The sequence below is a fragment of the Rhea americana genome, unplaced genomic scaffold (assembly GCF_003343005.1).
Source record: "Rhea americana isolate MKP2758 unplaced genomic scaffold, rheAme1 scaffold_44, whole genome shotgun sequence".
Classification (NCBI taxonomy): Eukaryota; Metazoa; Chordata; class Aves; order Rheiformes; family Rheidae; genus Rhea; species Rhea americana.
Window position 1 is genome coordinate 3,853,054 of NW_028186579.1, and position 20,532 is coordinate 3,873,585.

At 37.0% G+C, this 20,532-nt stretch overlaps 1 protein-coding gene across 1 annotated transcript in view; it reads left to right on the top strand.

Moving 5' to 3' along the window:
* The window catches only part of CAMKMT (calmodulin-lysine N-methyltransferase), a 221,828-nt gene that overhangs the window by 193,952 nt on the left and 7,344 nt on the right, over nucleotides 1-20,532 (top strand). Inside the window, exons 9-11 of the mRNA XM_085315783.1 lie at nucleotides 6,891-6,965; nucleotides 14,060-14,123; nucleotides 19,579-19,710. Of these exons, the coding sequence (XP_085171909.1) occupies nucleotides 6,891-6,965; nucleotides 14,060-14,123; nucleotides 19,579-19,710 (271 nt within the window). The remainder of the gene's footprint in view (nucleotides 1-6,890; nucleotides 6,966-14,059; nucleotides 14,124-19,578; nucleotides 19,711-20,532) is intronic.

The window sequence follows — 20,532 nt, forward strand, 5'->3', positions numbered from 1 at the left end:
TATTTCATTAATGAGGCAGTTATTCAAACAGGGATATTGAAAGTGGAAGGGATTCAGGAAAGAGGCAGAAGAATGCATCAGGGTCAGGAAGTGAAAGAGTTGAAGAGCGCTATCTACGTAACTTGCCAAAGAAATGACTCAGTTGTTAGAAATGAATTGATTTTGATATGAAAGTCACCTGTGGGAAAAAAATATTTAATAGAAGATCACTCTTTAATCTAGCTTACAAGTACATAGCAAGATGTAGAAATTGAAGCTAAACAAATTCAGTTTAGGAAAAAAATCAGTTTTGACAAAGTGAAAGATAATATATTAGAATATCTTTCTATGTGAAGTGGTAGTTTCATCAAACAGTGAAATGTATTTAAATCAAGTTGGTATCTTTCTGAAATGTGTCTTAATTTGCTGAGATAGATGGGCTTGATGTAGAAATTTAAGATCCACCATGATTATTATGGTCTCTTCTGCCCTCAAAATGTAAGCATTTGTGAATTACGTCCCCTCCACTGTTCTTTCTGGTTTCTCCCATTCAGTCCTGGACCTGCCTGTCTTTAAGTTTACTTTGCATTCTTTGTTTTCCAATCTTTTTTTTTCTTTTGATTGTCCTCCTCTTTTTCCATGAATAGATTATTTTCCAAAAGGCAAGGAACCACCTTCTTTTCCTTCAAATTTCTAATCAAAATCCACTTTTACAAAACTTTCATTCACTAATCTTATTATGGTGGTGCTGCATGTGCCTATGCTATCCAGCATTTTGAAATGGGATATTTTATTAAACCATATCAGTCTGAATTAGAATGTGATAACCATCCATTTTGTGCGCTGTGCACCACATGAGCSTTGCTAAAAACAGTAGTCAATCTCCTAAACAAAGACTGATTTCTAAGGTATCGGGATAGAGGAGGGCAGAAAAAAGCAAATTTGGAAACACTAGTGCTATTTTTTTATTTAAAACATTTTTGTGGGAGTCTACTGAAAAGTACTAATAGGAYAAGACTGAATTTTTCAAAGACCAGAGAGAACAATATTGTGATGGTAAGATACAGATAATGATGACATGCTCAATATAGTTATTGAGCATGTAAGTTGAGAGAGGTAGATAAGAAAGTTCTTAGAGATGCTGTGCAGAGAGAATAGGCAAAATCTGAATGTAAACTGGATATACAGATGCAGAGAAGAGTCTTAGCTGCATCCAGATTACAGACTGGAACTAATGGTTTTGTCCCTGGGGATCAAGAAAAAGAGATAACAGCAAAGCCTTGTTGTGCTTTAAAAGTGTGGAGCTTGAGGTGAAGACCACACATTGGGGCTATGAAAAAGACTGAGTTGTAAGTCTGGACAGACAGACAGTCTGCAGTAGATAAGTGTTTTAATGGGTTATCAGAATAGGAAGGGTAGTTGGGCTTCTCTTATGGATGAGATGTATCAAAAGTAAGATTTAGAGGAAGAGGAGGAGAAGATAYATCATTGTGAAATTATCAGAAATGTGCAGAATGTTTGAAGAGGATCGTTTGAGGAATACATTGAAGAAACRGTAGTGAAATAATAAAAAAATGGTAGAATAACATGCTAATGAATAGCAAGATTTTACTGGGCTAATAAGAGAAGAAAGGTCAAAGAGGATGAGGTCAAAATGCTGGTCTTGAGATTGTCTGAGAAAAATCAGTGGGAAACTTTGAAAAGAGTAAATAAATTAAGTGGAAGTTGCCAAAGCCTGCAAGGGGGCACTAAAGAAGAAACAGTTAGAAAGAAATTCCTGTTAGCAATTATAAATATTACATTCAAACTACTTAGACATGTAGGAGAATGACTGATGATGGGGTAACTTAAAATTTCACTTTGATTTTTTGCTACTGGCTGGGTGTGCATCACAGGGAATGCAGTAAAGGATAAGGACACAGAACAAGGTAAAGCAGTGAAGGTAAGAAAGTCAAAAGGTGGAAGAGAAGGGAGAAATAAGAGTAACCTAATGAGAATATGATGAGAAAGATGAGGAAATGGAAGCAGGCAGAGTTGCAGTACTCTACAGAGGAGTTCTGATCATATATGTACACATTGTTGCTGAATTAAAATCTGTCATTTTGGTCTTTATACAAAACTGAGGAACCACATCTACTCCAACCTATGTCAGTCATCACAACAACATCTCAGAGGGGCTTGGAAATGTTTGAGATTTTATGATCAGGAGAGTTAGCCTGTTTTTATTCTGTAAGTTACCTGCCTAGGCACATTAGGAGAACAATCACTGAATTGTAGAAGTTGAATAATAATAGCAATGGGCTTTTTTTGCATGAGAAATAAAAAGCTAGTAAAAGCAGGATTTTGTTGCAGATTRTTGAGATAAGTTACTAATTGTAAGAAAATAAATGTTGACATTTATTAGGCTATTCTTCATAGATTAGAATTACTTTACAGGGAAAATGCAGCTCTGACTGCCATAATGGTGCTTGGGACATTTGCCTCTTTTTTTTTTTTTTTTTTTTTCTGAAATGTAAGGGAATATTTGGGGGTATATTGTTAGTATTTAAAGAAAGGATGCTCCTCTTTCAATCTCTATTTTCTTATCTTTCTGTTCTGTTATCGTTACAATTCTTTTTGTCTTGACCCTAATCACATTCTCTGGCTTGTCAATTCAAAAGCTAAATCAGAGGGGAAAAAAAAACTTTGATTTTTTTTTAATGAATTTGTTGCTTTAGAATGGTGTAAGATTGACAGGCTCGGAAACTAAAGCCTCGGTACATATTTTCTCAAACTGTTTCAGTAGTATGCTTTATCCCTGACCTGGAAAAACCACCTCTGTGTGTGAGAGGATAGTTCRTTCTCCATGGCTCATTCAGTCCTTGTCCTTTTTGCTACGACTGCCATCAAGATTGCTAATTATAGTAATAAGTTTGTGACGTGGGTGCTTTTCCTCTGAAAACTGGTCAAATTCATGGGATGTAAGCCGTAAAGCAACCATTAGCGGATACTAAGTTTCAGACATCATTAGCTTGCCCTAAGTAGTAGCTGATCAGACTATCCCTCACATCTTATTTCATTTTTTAACATTTTTGTGAGAGGCAAAAAATTTCCCCAAATTATTTAATATTTCCAGTGAGTTTCAGGTCCTTTTCTATTTAAATTGAATTGCCTACTTTCAATTGCCAGAAACTAAACCTGCATACTTTAAATAAGCCAGCACAAATTAAAACCAACAGTGGACTTTAGACAGCCTTAAATATGTTATTTTTATCAGAAAATCCATTAAAAGTATGGCTAGCAGAAGTAAAGGTGGAAAGTACATCTTCTAAATTTGCCAAATAATTCCAGCTGTCAGTATTGTAGCAGCTTACCTCAAAAGAAAGACATTAAACATATTGTATCTTTAAAAGTTATCATTTTATGGGAAGAAATTTGGAAAACAAATATCCTGAAGCTTTGGAAACGTCAGTTTTCTATACTAATTCAAACTAATGATTTTTCTCAATCTCATCTGCTTTGTGCATTCAAGGTGACCACTCAAAAAATTCAGAGGGAAGACTGAAAAAAAATAAGTCTATAAAATCTTGTGGACCTGCTCCCCAGTTCTTTGGGGAAAACATTCTAATGTTAAAATTGATTCCTCATTATCTAATAGTAAATAAAATCAATTCAGAATTTCACGCGTGAAAACAGTCTTTTTTATGTCAATGAGTTGAGAAGGGAACAAGAGGAAAATATTAACAAAGATTTACTTTTTCTCATAGCAGCACTCAACGTATTTCTGGTAACATAAAAGATTTTTGGGGCACAGCATTGTCGTCCTCCTGTCTATTTTTAAAGGAAATTTCGTAAAAGCTGTGATTTTCAGATTTTTGTTGCTAACAGTTTCTTGGTTTTCCTAGAAGTGCTTTTCTTTAAATAAAGATGCAGTTGGTCCTTATTTCACTGTACTTTCAATATTTCCTTCAGCTCTGGCCAATGAGTCCAACAGCCATGTCATCAACAATTCCTGGAAAAAAAATGTTCCTTATTCCTTAGTCTACTTATAGATATATGCATATAGATACACATGCATGCATCTTTACTCATTTCAGAGTGGTTTTGCAGTATCTGTAATTTTTTTTGTATTTCATGTTCAAGAATTGTGTTTGTGGTTGCAAGAACTTTTATTGCTATTTGATGGTTTTCATAGATGTCCTGACTTCGATTCATTAGTTTCATTAGCATTAGAAATCGAAGTGACTGATTCTCTTTCCGAATCAGGCTGGTTCTGACGCCAGTGTTAATGACACAATAATTCTGACTTTGTCAGAGTTGTTTCTGATTCTCTGATGTGCAGGGGCATATCCACTTTACAGATGCAAATGCAGGTGTGTGGCTGCAACTCATGCAAATTTTTTTGGCAGCTTTAATCAGATAACGGTGTAGTGGTAGCCCAGATGTAGCTACCTAAATTCTGAGGTTGCAGCCTGTACAAAGCTACGTGTACTGCAGCTACACTTTAGTGTGTGCATTTTATTTGCACTAGTCTAAAAATAGTGTGGATAAATGTAAACAGCTTATAGTTACACCTTTCCCGTGTGCACATGCCAAGTGAGATCAGAATCAGTCCTGCAGTTGGCAAGGTCATTTCCCAACATTAATAAAGATGTTCCCTTGCCCTTTGAAATTTAATGGTAAAGCAGATTTTGAAAACCTTGTGTAAGTTTATCGCTGGCCTTGGCGTAACTATCCTGTCTCTGGGAAGTGCAGCAGTACTGGGGCTAGCGACCAAGAACAGCTCTGGAGGTAGATCAGGAAAACGAAGGAAGACTGGCTTGGGGCTGGTTGTGCGGCCCTTAGCTCGCTGCTTGTAACAGCACGCGTGCCAGTCCTGTTGCAGCGCTGCTCGTGCTCCTGGTAACTCATCTGTTCCGTATTTTGGTCAGCATTACGACTGCTGAGCTTCTACCTGCCTGCACAAGCTCCTTTGTGCCGTTGGTAGGTGTGCACRGAAAATGCTGTATTTTGGAGGCTCAGCAGGAACCTGACTGTAACATAAGAGGTTTGGGGTTTGGTTTTTTTTCTTCCCAGGAGGAAGCACCCGCATTGCCTTCTGAACTACATGTGTGAAGCGTAGCAAATACATGGATTAAAAAAGTCGTAATTCAAATCCCTATGGTGGTACTGATCARATCTCTGCTTCTGTCGCGATGAGGACCAACGGTGGCCTTTCAGGGCTCGCAGTTCGTCTACCAATTTCCAGTTCCGCTTCAGGATGCTTAAAACATTAGAGCGCGTGCTTTGAACCCACGAAACGTACCTTTACCTAATTTCACCGCTCGAACCGAAGTTTCCACGGAAACAGGGTCGAGAGAGCCGCCGGTAGCCAGCAGGCAGCCGAGCGCGAGCCCTCTCCTTCGGCGCTCGCCGCTCCCGGACGCCTGCTGAGCGCCAGCGCGCACAGCCGCCCCGGCGTCGCGGGGCCCGCGTGCTTGCCRCTCGCGGGGTGGGGAAATCCAGGTCCTCTACTCTTTCCTCTCCTTGGATCGTCACGGCAAATTCCGGGAGGGCGAACGGGCTAACGAGGCCCGATCTGCCGGGCGGGCGGCGCGGAGCCCCACGGAATTAATCCAAGCTTTCCCGGCCAGTCGGGCCGCTGCTTCCCCGCTTTCCGCGTTTTAAAAGCATCCTGTCGCGAAATCCGTGCGCGCGCCGCGGCACGCGCGTGGACTCCTGCCTTAATTGTTTGTTCRTGGAGCTCAGTATTTTTATATAAATCTGTATGTTTTTATACATCCCCCTCTGGAACCTATTTTGGAGCCTTTTTGCAGGTGGCGTGGTCCATGTATACAATTTCCTTTTTTCTTGTATACTCAGGGAACATTTCTGAATGAACACATTATAACTGATCCTCGGTTAAATATTAGGAGTAGTGTGTGAATGGAGATGGCTTTTAACCAGAAGTAGATTATAGCTGCGGGAAGACTAAAGGGTCTGTTTGGTCAAGACTCATACAAAACGGAGATAAGCATGCACAACCTGACAAGATCAGATTAGACCCTTCCCCCACAAGTGCTTTTCCTATAAATATTTATCCACTCTCTTTTATAAATAACCATGAAATGAAAAAGAAGGGTAGATTATTTAAAAAAAAAAAAAAAAAAAACAGACTAGAAATAGAAATGCAGCTTCAAATCTTCGGAGTAGTGATATTTTAAGCATGCAGGAAATTCCAGTACTAGTTGCTGTTTCTAAATGGGAGCAAAGTACTGAAATTCTCCGTGGCAGCTATATAAAGCAGCAGCATTCGTAAACAAAGAGGAACTTTGCACGTGTGTGCGTTTCTGCCTGTTATCAGGTATCTTCGAATTAAATGAGTTGTCACCTGTGCGAGAGTAGGTGCTGACAGAGGCAGCGCCGCTGTATTTTTGCGCTCGCCCGAGGCACGGCGGCTGGCACCGAAGCGGAGCTGGGCACTCTTTCACCCCGTCCCTCCTCCCCGCAGCCCGAGCGGATGCTCACTTGGTCGGTGGGGAAGGCGGCTGACTTGCCTGCCAGATGTAGCGGAGAGCTGCGAGTCCACAGCTGCTTTGCACGTCTCCACTGCACGCAGCTTGTCAGTACTTTGGCTGGGGGGGGGTAGGGGGTAAAAACCTGAAGCTGTACGTGTGCCACTAATGCAGAAAATGCGTATTTGTCGGGGGTCAGACCGCGTAGATTGCCTTTCTGCTACAGCAAGAAGGTAGTTCTGTAGCTTTGAGATTTAAAAGCTAAACAAGGCTCAGAATAATAGTTACATTCATCTTTGAAAGAAATGTGTGTATACTTTTAAAAACACTTTCATGTCACATAAAAATAATATTAATACTTTTAAAATATCAAGATGAAAAATGTAAGTCCTTTCTTTCTTTTCTTTTTTTTTGTTAATCTTTTTTTTTTTCCTCTAGCATTTTACGATGGGATAATGAGACAGATGTCTCTCAACTGGAAGGACATTTTGACATTGTTATGTGTGCTGACTGGTAAGTACATAAAAATCATAAAACTCGTGTTAGAAAAATAGCTTTGCTGGAGTAATTGTACTGTGCTGCTTGCTGATGGCTAAGCAAAGTCAACAAATGAAGCACAAAGCCACCTTAACCTCAACAAATTAATATTCATCTCCATGTGACAGTTATAAGGTAGTCTTCTATCACACAGTAACTTCTACCACATTATTTCCCAAAGATTGATTTTGAGAAGCATTTCCATTTTCTGGAATTGCCTCTGTTTCATGCTTGACGTATCAGTAAATGGACGACTTAGGCAAATTGCAAATAATTATGGCTCAGTGAAGAACAGTCTGGAGAAAAGGGAGTTTATCAACACAAACAGCTCAATTAGCTTACTTCTTAGGAAAGATCTGACTATTGATATAAGGGGATATATTTTGCTTCCCAGAAAATCTTTCCAAGGAAAAAAGATTTTTGAAATCTTTTTTGCATCCCATTCTGTTTCTTAAATCAATTTGACAGCAGGATTGGTAGACCTGGACTTTATATTATTTATGTAGGCACATGTTAGTAATAAGAGAATTCTTAGTAAAAAAAAAAAAAAAAATCAGAGTACCACACAATTCATGAAAAGGTAGATACATGTTACAATACAGTATATTATCTAACAGTATATGTAAACAGATTTTGTTACTGAAAGAAACCATTTCTGATCCTGGGTTTGTAGAATTGTGCTACCCTTTATTTACTGTATGCTAACATTTTCAATGGGAAATTATTAATTATATGAATTATTTTAAGTGGAGAAAGTGTAAAAATAACTGTGAGGATTTCAGTTAAGGGAGTAGGTATTTTTAAACAACTCTGTCTTCCCTTAATGAATATTTGCTCTTGACCTTTTAGAAGTCCAAAACAGAAAAAGATGTTTATGTTTTGTTGCATATAACTATTGTAAGAGACCAAATTCTGAAAACAGAGACTTCCTAGGATAGCTCCATTCAGCAGATTTCTGTACCTTACTAAGAAATAGTTAAAGGAAAAAGGCAAAGGGAAGTGCAAAGCTGTCTATTGTCTTTTTAAACAATGTTCTTTTTAAATGGCTTCTGATAAAATATTCCTCTAAAGACTTTGGTGGGATTTTTTTTTTTTTTTTTGGTTTGATGTTTTGCTATTTAAGCAAACTGTTCTTATTTAAAAAAAAATATTGTTTTTATATAGCATTGGAGAAAGTGTATTTCTTCTTTTTTTCCTTTTCCTAATACCTATTTATTGACAGAATGCAACAGTGCTTCATTTCTCTCAGCATTTAATTTCAGGAAAGTTCTTTGTTCCCAAAAAGGACAGAGATGGGTTTCTAACTAATCGCTGATAATGTGCCTCAGAGATGCATCATCTGATTAAAATAAGGAGCTAAACAACACCATATGATTTCAGCAAGTAATTTAGTAAATGCCTTCCTCACCAAATATTAGAATGGATACTCCAGGTTTCATTGCACAGATGAAGTTAATGCTGGGCAGGATTAGATCAGATTAAGTATGAAAGTCAGATCAGAGTGCTGGCGGACATGAGCAGGAGGGCAGCAGTCTTCTCGGAGGCTTAGACAAGGCTCACATATGGATGTTCTCCAGATTATGTGGGTGAAGCAAGGTCTTGCCAAGAGATTTAGAGTTAAATTTGTTCTTCACACAAATATCAAAACAACCTGGCTGTGCCATCTCTTGTATTCTTGATACTCACACCATGTCATCCTATTTGTACGGGGAGTATAGCAAAGTGGAGCAAGGCTTAAGTTGTTTTCCTCAATAATATTCTTTACTAATACTCCTCCTAGTCTGTTTGGAAATAATGTTGTTTCTTTAGTAAACAAAGGCTCGCACATGACAGGTAAAATACATAATGTATTTGCAATCCCTGCTTTTTCTCCCTTTATTTTGAAGCACTTAAGACGCAGATAAGTGTATAAATATTAATAGAATTTAAAAAATAAATACATATGTGAAGGTTAGTTTAGAGTACACAGTTTTATTCACAAATTATTCCTATTTTTTTATTCCAGCTGCCAATATATGTAGTTTAATAAGCATGAAATCCCTGTATTGTTTCTTTTAAAAATCATTGTTTCAATAATGGATACTAGATTATCAGATACATGACAAGGCTGAAAAAAGTTGTTGCTTGGATTTAACACACACAAATCTTTTTATTTTCATGTCTAAGAATTTAAGAATTTTTATCTTCCAAGATAGAGAACTGACTTGAAAACTGTTGGCAGGATTTTTACATTCTGAATTTTTGGGGGCTGCCATTGAAGAGGAGAATAAATCTTTTTTTCTTATGGTTCCTCAGGTGAAACCTGAAGTATGCAGTGATAAAAAACAGATAGAGTAGATTGCATTTAACTTAACACCATCATGTAGTTCATTGTCAGTCAATAAAATCTGGGATTAGAACAGAGAACTATAAAGGAAAAAATCTGAGTTCAGATATTAGGTACACAGATAAATTCTTATTGAAGTATTTCCAGCAAGAGTGATATTGTCTGATTCTCTGAATACCTAACCAGTGGTACTGCTTGATCCCATTTACATGAAAACAAGCTCTATTCATAAACATTTTCCAAATCCACATAGAGGTTTAAGAAAAAACGTACATGATTACAACAAGCGGCGATATGTTTATATTCATATATTTACATTCAGACTTTCATAAATGTTGTGTGCAGGAGTGGAAAATAAGTTATTTCCCAGAACAGACAGTCTATTAGTTAACAGCTAAATTTAGTAGCTCAACTAGATTATAAAATAAATAAGAGGCAAACTGTGAAAGCTAGTCATTATTTAACCATTCAGGATTATGACAATAAAAATAGTTTCATGGTTCAGCAGTTCCTAAATAACTCGCAAAATGTCAACTTTGAGATAAAAAATAGGGAAAAAAAGTCTTGGTGAGRCCACACCTGGAAGAAGGATACGCTGCAAAAAGAATACCGAAATGTGGAATTTCTAAGGTATATCCAACCCTYTCTTTTTATTGAGTGGTAATTTCAAGGCCAGGTGAATCTAGTATCTGCCAGAATTTCAGACTTTCATTTGACATGCACTGGCAGGTATAAAGTCGTGCAGGTGCTGGGAGTATGAGTAAGTAGGAGTACGAACAGAGAAGGAGAAATGTCAAGTGGCCCTGCAAACAGTCCGAAAACAGGTCATTTCCAAAACTCCTGAGAGTCCTTGATATCTAGTTGTTTAAGATGAAAGATAAATCTTTTGTTTATTAAGAAGAAAGTTTTTGAGATTTTTAATCCAAAGAGAAATTGAAGGCCATTAGGGGTTGACTGAGAAAAACGTCATTGCCCTTCCGGTTCTCATGAACAGGGTTGTCACTCATAGTTTTAATGTAGAGACAGAATATGGTCTAGATCTTCATATCACTTAGGAAATGCATAATATCCTACTCTGTTTAGTTAGACTGATCATGTTCTTGAAGTTTGGCATGTGTGTAAGTATTTGTATAACAGAGACCTGGGGGCCTGTCTCATGTTGCTCTCACTGCTGAAATTCTTCCTTAAGGAGTTGTGGATGCAACAGAAATGTAGCAATAAATTGAAATTATTCTTTAAATAACTTAAAATATGTCAAGCTTCTCCCCATCAGGATTTGATTCAATATAAGGAAATCTTTCTGCAGGAATGCAGGAAATTTCTGTTCTTCCTCAGCTGAAATTTATTCTTCATTTTAAGCCTGATTTCTTGCACACGCTCTACTCTCAATTGCATTGGAATCTGATGAGATGGAAGTAAGAGTTTTTTCATTTTGTAACAGCTTTATAGTTGAAGGTGAACAAAAAGATGAAAGACTATATACAGTAGGCACTATACATGAATGTAATCATGTCTGAAGTAGATCATAAACTAGGCCTTTTACCCCTTGTAAGTTATGGAAAAAATAAAAATAATTTCTCATCATAGACTATAAAATATAAGCATATGTTCATTGTCACAAGGCATAAGAAATTAGGATGAAACATACCAGCATTAACTGAACAGAGAATTTACCTATTTTTAAAAAATTTTTCATAGCAGCTTACCTTTGCTTCCATACAGGTTTTTGTGTAAACATTATTTTTTTGTTTCAAATGATAATTTAAAATGAAGGAGAGGGGAAAAAAAAAAAAAAAAAAAAGAAGGAGCTGACAAGATTGACTGCTTGTTCATCCAGWTTTCMCASGTGAACAGCACTGACTAAGCAAAGGCCAAGAGTCATAAATCATGACTCTTGCCTCTTTGCCTCTGTGCTCAGGGACTTGCTTGCTGACCAGAGAAACCCTTGCTATTCCTGTCCTCAGCCACTGCTTTCACAGAGTCCTTACTACACATACACAAGGCATTTTTGTTAAAAAAAATATTAAGACCACCAAAGTAATGGTAAGCTAAGCCAAATTTGAACTGAAAAATGAGAACTCAGTGAGAGTGGTTTAAAAAAAATATGTTATTTAATTTCACAGAGTTCTGGTGAGCTTTAAAGGATTCTCATAGGGGTACATATTCCGTGTGCTGTTTTGGTATTTAGTTGTACAAATTCTACTGGTAAGTGAAATTGTGTGACTAAATCTCTATGCATGGGCCAAATCCTATGCCAATGCTGTCCGCGGCAGAGCTTATCTAACAGCTTCTTCAGGATTTGCCTCCTTCACAGRACCCCCAAATCAAAGGGAGGATGGAAATGTTTCGTGGAGTCGCTGCATGGCATTAACGTTGCTTCCAGCCCTCTGAGCTCCCTGTGGTCGGAGGACATAGCTCACGGGGCAACAGATTGGCAGTCAGAGCATTAGAGACCACTTTTGGTTGAAGCAGTTGCTGCACCCAGGGACAGACCTTAGAGGAGGGGAGGGAGGACTTGGGAGCAGAGGCAGGACAGGTACCCCAGGTCACCAGGCTGATTCTCTCTGCCTCCCGTACCACCAAAATATCCAGTGGGAGTCAGACAGCAAAGGTAATCTCAAAGTTGCCCTGAGCTACCAAGCAGGTTATCTAACCATCTGAAGTTCACAGACACCTGAATTTCTAGTGAACAAGGGCTGATTCTGTTAAGGAACAACACTGGTAGCAGTAGCTGTGCCCTTATTTCACTGTAAAAAGAAAGAATGGTGTGCAGATCCATGAAAATAGGGCTTCAGTGCTGGTAAACTCGCCCAAAATTATGTTCCCGTGATACTGCTTTCAAAAATAAAGATGTAAGTGCATTTTCATTTGAAATGTACTTCTGTCTGTGCAGGTTCTCTGCAAGTCTTAAATGTGCGCTTGCATGTGTTGTCTCCTGTGAGGACAAGTAATTATTCTTAGAAATTCTCTTTGGGAGAGGGTTCACACAGTGCGTTCCACCTCTTTTTCTTCTGCATATGAGTAAGCTCCTGGTGAATTAGTGTCTTATGGTATCTATCTGTATTGGGATCTACCCAAGGTGAAAATGGTTAAAACTCCCGGGAGACATTAGAGATATCATCTTCTCTTTCGATTAATTTTATGTAAACAAGCATTTGTCCAGTTCTTCCAATAATATTAATAGAGGCTAAGGGGCAGCCATCGTGCTTATTGCTAAATTTTAAACTTTCTTTTGGGCAGGTTATCAGTTAGAGAAGTTATTCAGTACTTCAACATCTCAAGAAGAAATTCAAAGGGGTCATACTTCTACACAAAATGTTATTTAAGAAGCTTATGGATTCCAAATCTACCATACTTTTTCACTGATTAAATTTGGTCACTGAAAATTTTTCAGATAGGCTGCTTTTTTTTTTTCCTTTTCCTGAGCAGCAAAAGATTTGCAGATATTATACTTTGGCTTTCTGTTACATAATATTATTGTATTCTCCCTGATACCCATGAAATATCCATAGCCAAATATCTACACATATTCTATTCTTGATGACTGGCATGTGTTTGGCAGGCCACTTCCCTTTTTGTCACTGTTTTCATATATTCTTTTTGGATATTTCAAACCTGGAAAAAAAATTCACCCTGTTCCCCTCAGGAAGACATATTTGAGAAAAAGGAATTGGAGAAGGTATACAAATGAATCATAAAGAATGGACAAAATGCCTTATAGTGTGGAACTTAAGCATAGCTCATATTGGCCTCTCTTATTATGGATAAGGCATGAAAAATAATGAAGAAAAATCATGTTACTCGTAGCCTGCTCAATAGACTCTTTCTTGGCTGAGTCACCGATACAAATGCAGCCCATGGTAGTAAGGACTGAAAGGCATCAGTTGCTATCTGACGGTTGTTCACTAACCTTTGTAAATGCACTCTCATCCACAGTAACTGCATGTCCCCAAATATCTAGTCAAGAGTGATTGGCACCCTGGTTGCACTGTTAGTATATACGTTAAGGTGCTGAGGGGCATGAAGAGTGAATTATCCCCTGAAATCATGAGGTAATCATGCCAAAATAGGGCTGAGCATGTTGGCAGCATTGCATGGGATAACTGACTCTGCTGCTGTCCTTGCAGGACCCATGCTGGAGATGAAGGATTTCACTCCTGAGATAGGACAACTCTGTGCTATCGAGGTCATTGTGTTTGCACAGTGTTTAAGGAAGAGAGGAGGTAGGGGATAGTACATGTTTCTATAGAAAGATAGAGGTATGTAAATAGTACAAATRTGCATAATAGATAATAATGAATTAATATACTGACTCTAAAAGGAAAAAAATATCCCTTAATAAGGTAGTCATGAAATACAGTAGAAAATACTTTCATAAATTCCACACTCTGCCTGTACAAAAAGCAGATAAAACATAAAATTAGTATTATAGTATATTGATCTTGATTTCTGATTTGGTAGTATTTTGATAGCTAACACATGTGATCTGTGAATTTCAGCCACATAAAGGACTGGTTCATGCTGATAGTTTGGCTTTGATTTAAATAATATTTATTTCAAGCTTCAGCTATTTCTGTTTAATTTTTTTATTAAATAGTACATGAGTTGGAAAGAAATGTAAACCACAGTTTCTCTTTTACAGCATTGTGTAAATATATGTAATTAGCCTTGTACTTATCTGCATTAGTATCATTAGAATTGAAAACCCATTTTAATCTGGATTCTGTTCTCTTCTCAATGTCAGCCTGTTTCTGGACCGGTACAGAGCTAGCCTTGTTGATGCAATAAAGAGATTACTCCAACCCAGTGTAAGTATGTTTCTATTTTCTCCTGAACACTGGCTTCAGAATAATTAGTCTGTGCACAATGATTGAGAGAGTAATGGAATGGCAGGATTAATGTCATGTAATACTTTAATACTTATTATGTCCAACTTCAATTGAGTCTTCTAATCTATCAGATTCTTTCCTAATCATAAACTAGGAAACTTCTTATACTTGGCCTTCTGATAAGGAACACAGTGGGTAGTAAAATAAATGAAACCGCTTCAAAGATAGTGAGAGATTATTTTTATCAAAGCGTTTCTCGAGTATTTTCCTTTGATAATAATGTCTTCATATTAAAGTAAAAGTACGATACTGAAAGTTTTTATGTTGGCTTCTGTCATTTGTAATCCCTTCAATAGTAACCTTTGTCATTGTGTATTTATTTATTATGAAAGAATATTTTTTCTTTTCATTTCTGTTTGTATAAAATGAATAAAGCCCTTGCACTCTTGAACTTTTTTCCCCATGAACTAAGCCCTATATTTACATATTTTATATTTTAGGACATAATGAAATTAGACTTTCCATAAAATGCTCTACATATTCTACATTCATGTGTCCATGTGTATCACTGAGGATGTTACACACTTTTGCAGATGCTCGATCTATTCATCTTTTAAACTAAATTTGAGAGATACCAGGCAAAATAAGCCATTATGTTCATACACCCATACTGAACAAATAACGTTAGATCTTGAAAATTGTAAAAAAATTAAAAATTTTTAAAAAGAGTGGGAGAGAGAGAAAGAAAGAAAAAAGAGAGAAAATGCATGAAGTACTTGTAATGTATAGAAATTTGAAACAGGAATTTTGCCTTTCATGCTTACCATAAAGATCTTCTAGTAAGGGAGTCCTTTCCATTTCAACACAAAAGTATTCTATCTTAGCAATGCATTCTCTAAACTTTATTGAGAGTTGTATTGTACTTTTTCTACAAGAGATTTTCTCTATAAGAGGAATTCTCTGTAAGACTCAAACCTGCAAAGACTTAAGAAACAGAGTCATTTTAGTCATGTGAAGTAATCCCATTCTTTGCTAAGAGTGATCAGGTTTCTATTCTTAGTTCTATCATGGACTTTCCTGAGTGACCTAGGGCAAGTTACTTAGGATTGAATGATTTTAATGAGCTATGGGACAAAGCTGCCAGGAAGACAGGAGAAATGTAGCCACTCTGAGGAAAAGGTATCCAGATTTTTCTGTAAGTGACAGCAAGGGCGATTTAAGTACCTCCTGCCCAGAGTGATATAGTCTGACTTTTGTGTTGTACCTTCAGTTTTTAGAATAAAATACTTTTGGGGACCAGAAGTGATCTTGAATACAAAGCCCTGTCCCCAAAGTAAAAAGCAGTATTTTCAGTCCAGATCAATGTCCTCATCTGGTTCTTTGGGTAGCTCCATGGGCCACTGTACTGGCTTGAAGAAAAGCTGTTGTGAGATAAGAATATGAGTGGCAGGAAGTGAAGTGTAGAAGAGGTGTCCTCGTAACTGTGACCTGACTATAGCCTTCAGCTGGAGTGAAGCTATTAATTGCTTTATCTCCTACTTGTAGTTGATCATAGTCTGGTCATATATATTACCAAAAGCATACATATAAACATATGTACCMATACATACATACATACGTATGTATGTGCACRCACACACACGTTCTTCACCTGGACTGATTAACCCAGCTGGAGAATTTGAATGAAAAATAATGAGATAAGACAGCTTGTACTGTTCACAGCTCAGGTTCCCACCTATAGASAATTTAGGAATTGTTAACCTACTTTAAACCAAAACAGACTTGACTTCATTGCTTTTTAACTCCAGTCAGCTAATTCAAATTCACAAAATACCTTTGCTTTTCCAAGCAGATGAGCTACAATGCCTGAGTCCTTTATGTGGACAAAGGGAAGGGAGATGGCTTTTTKTTTCYTGTATTCCCTTCTGTGTACTGTGGTTGTAAYATAGCCTGTACTTACTTCCATGGCRTTTTAGGCCATGTGTCCATGCTCCTTTTTCTCGTCAGCAAAGCTAGCTTAAGAAATTTGTACTCCAAATCACTTCTCATCCCCTGTTGCTAGGTTTTGGACAGTGGTGTTTTTTACACAGGTCTTTTCCCTGATGTAGCATATGGCATAGCCTCACAAATTATGGTGTGGGGTGGAAGTGTAAACTGGGAGTAGAGACATTTTAAATCAACTCCTGTGTCCAGAARGGACATGCTGAACAGAGATGCCTTCAAGCATATGTTTTCATAATTTGAAAGGCCCAAGTAAAAGCATATGCTCATTTGAGATACCAAGACAAGATGCAACCAGAAGTACAAAATAGATAACGTTTATACTATTATTGTTATTTTGTACAAATCTAAGGATAACATCAGAGGAAACTTTGCTAAATGTCAATATTTTTTGGTCTTTAAAGGAAAAATAATTAAATTAACAGTGAACTCATTTGCCAGCTGCAATAACTAAGATGATGGCCAAGACAAGGCATAAACTACTTCGGTTACGTTTGCTGTTCTGTATGAATTATTTTGTCTCAAATGTAGAAGTTACAATTTTGTTCCTGGTAATGTTTGACCAAATTGATAGAAGAACAATCTGGAATTAAAGATATATCCAGATGCAAGACACATTGTTCAAGGGTATCTGCGTGCACTTGCGTTATGCAATGAAGATAAAACAACAGTTTTACAATGCATACTAAGTTATATACGATTACATTATTCCTTCTATAACTTTTAGCAAATGTCTTCAGGGAAGATAATAGATGACAAAACTGAAATGAAAATTAGAGTAAACAGAAAATAAGGGGTATCCTCACAAAGCTGTCTTGAAAGAGGAATTCACACAGATAATCKATTCTTATTGTTCTTTAAAAAGATAAATTTATCTGTGACATTTCCTATTTTCTTAAGGATGTTATTTTTGGTCAACAYTGCTATTAGAATTATGGGTCATCATGATGTCACAGAACGACATGTTTTGGGTAACTTTTTGTTTTTGTAGAAACAATATGCTTAACCCTGGTCATTTCAGTCATCTGATTCGTAGTATGGTCCCATGAACATTTGTATTGGCACAGGAAGAGAGGACAGGAAACTCATATGCAGGCAGAAATGAGCAGCTGGCACACTACTGAGAGCTGAAATTTCTTATCTGAATTTGTTACAAAGKCAAACATCACCTCTAAACTGATTCTGAGAATTAGGCCCTCAATTTTTACATCACACAAATTTATCTAGAGTAGCTATATTTTATTCCTCTTATAAGCAACCTGCTTGATTAGCAGACATTATATTAGGTTTTCCTATGATTAAAATGTGGTTTTAATTTTGCTCTCAGAATGAGCAGTTGTTTGTTTGCACATTTTCTTAATAAAAATATTTGTTTATTAAGGCTTTGGTTTTTCTATGGTCTATCCATACGCAATCTCAGTGAAGTCAATCAGATGTTATTAAACCATGAAGATTAGTCCCAGAAAATAAGACTGGATTTAATAATGATTGATGAGTAAAATTAGTCATAGTCATGTCCGATATCTGAACATCTGTCCTATTATCTTACAATAGCATTTTAATGACACCTCAGACTATTGTGACAGAAAGAGAATGATAGAAAAGAGACATATTTTCTTCTGTGTTTTCTTCACTATTTTGCTGGAAATGTCTTCCTGACTGGGGAAAGGCCATACTTAACTTTAAATATTTATTCTAAATGGAGAGGCATTTTTGAATTGCAAGCTCTGAATTAAATAACTGCATTAGTGGTGCGTAGTCCGTCAAGTGTAGATCCAGGCCACTGCTCTAATTTTGTTGCTGTACACCAACTAAGAAAWGAAAAACATTTTAAAATTGGAAATGTGATTACAGCCCTACAAAAGGTAGCAGAATTACACGGATCAGGCAGTTGACCTGAAGCTGCTTTAAACTCAGATTATAATAGACCAAAATTGACTACAGTATCTACCAGTTTTGAGATTATCAAATAATAAACTTAATCATGATTTATAGTTGTTTTTTATTGGTAAATGGCAAGATACTCAGGTGCTTTAGATGTATACTGAACAGAGGAATATTTTCTTACGCCAAAGAAGGAGCAGGCCAAAAGTAATTGTACGACGATTTCCATGAAAAGCTCTTTCCCTTTTTTCAATTATTTTTTGAGCTTTTCAGTCTGGTTTTAAGTGGTATTTAGACCTTATGTTCTATTTTACTGTATTTCTCTTTCCAATTGAATGTGAGGACATTAGTCTAGACGCCCTACGAAAATGCATGACTGCATAGACTGCTGACCTTAAGCTGCCATCTGGAAAGATGTCACTGGTTTGTAAGTGTTTCCTCATCAAAGCCGCTGGAATGGTGACCGATGCGGTTGGGGCCCCTGATGGTCTCCACACAAGAGATTCAGCCTTTCTGGGAATCCGTGAGTGAATCCTGTAATCAATAAGCCCTGCATGAGGGACGTGGTTTCCATTACGCTGACCTCTCTGTGCAAGTGCTCATGAAGGTAAGGGACTCCAGCGGAGCCCCATCCTTCTTGTGCCAGGAAGAGTCTCTGCAGAACAAGTTTGGGTGAGAGAGAGATGGCAGCAGGAGGAAGATCTTCAGCTGAAGACTTCCTATGCCCTCCATTTCTGTCTGATAATATTAAAGCATGCCAAGGAGGTGAGGGAATTATGGCATATTTTGTCCTGATTGTGAATTTCCTGTGTTTAATGTTTTTTCATCCTGAGCTGAGCCTATATTCAGACCTAACATTTACTTACATAAGCAGTTCCAGTGCCTTTGGTGGAGTTACACCCATTTGCATCTYGTGCCTAACCATTGAGTTGAAGTTGTAAGCTCACAAAAAGACAAAAGTGGGTTGGCTTGGATATTGCCCTTGATCCAGAATTACTATGCAAGAACATTAAATTGTGCTTTAAATGCAATTTGCCAATTTAAGGTCAAATTCAGTTGCACTGCTCAGGTGGTCTAAAATATCCTTAAAAATAACGATTAGGATTCATTTGCCTTCTATTTTTCCTTGTTTTACATTGTTATAATTCCACATCAAGTGGGACACACTCTTCTGTGTGTGCATTATTTACAATTTTTGCATGGTTATGACTAGCAAATATATTTTGCATTGAATATATATTTTGTATGCTTTTTCTGTGTTTTATTTTGGTAATTCATAGCCACCATTATTATATGAAGAGGATCAAATGTATCACGGTTGGCAGCTTTCTAAAGAAAGTACTTATTTATTGCTTTCTATTTTGCATTTGTTTAATCATAGAAATCTTGCATACTCTGAACAGTTATCTATATTACCCTACTTTGGTATTTTTCCAAGAGATCAACTGACTTTTCCAGTCTGAGTGTATTAAAAGCTTAGTCAGGTGTATGTTATATCTGGTTCCTTTCCAGTTTTAAAAATGTGTAAATTCTCTTTTTAATGTTCCAGGGAAAAGCAATGGTATTTGCTCCACTCAGAGGGAATACTTTAAACCAGTTTTGCAATCTAGCTGAAAAAGCTGGTTTCTCTATCCAAAGACATGAAAATTATGATGAACACATTTCGAACTTCCACTCCAAGGTTAGTTTTCTGCTTGTGTTAGATAACACTTTAATCCGCATTGCATTTTGAAGAGATCATGGTCCTTTTGGCAGGTAACCTAAATGTTTGATTAAAGTACTCCTTAGGTGTGCTGTTTCTGAACAGCTATTTTTGTATCTGATTATTTTGTGTGGTAGACCCATCCTTTATCTCTGCATGTCTAGAAGAGTTTTGCTGAAGCATCTCCTGTTTACCCTTTTTATTCATAGAAATCTAATTTATGAGAGTCTTTTTCTGTGTGTGTGGTTAGCCACCTATAAATATACAGCACACTAGCATTTACATTTTAATAAAAAGCTTGCAACTTCTAACTAGGTTAAATACTGAAATGGATTCAAATAAATAGGAGGTGAATGTCTAATTGTATCATATCGTACCTTCAATCCTTATCTCTGGCTGCTTTATGGCTGGGTCAGTTGGCAGCTTCAAACTGCTAAATCTCATACAGAATTTCACAGTTGTGGGGTTATATGTCAGATCGAGGCGCTACAAGATTTAGGTCAAAAGCACTTATCTGAGCGTGATTTCTAAGCTTGCTTACATAAAGCTACTGTTATCAGTCTCCTTTTTATTATTTATAAGTACAGAGTAATACAGGATATGAAGAGGAATGTGCTTCACAGAAAACTTTTTAGGAATTTCTTATTTTCCTGTGTAAAGTGCTTATCAAAATCATATGTATTACTTGCAATTCTGAGATCTCTATTTCATACCATAAAGAAATCCACCGTTGTYGGTCCACATGACCTTAGACATAACCTCTTGCAATTTTCTAAGAATTGCTCTTGGAAGATACAGGCA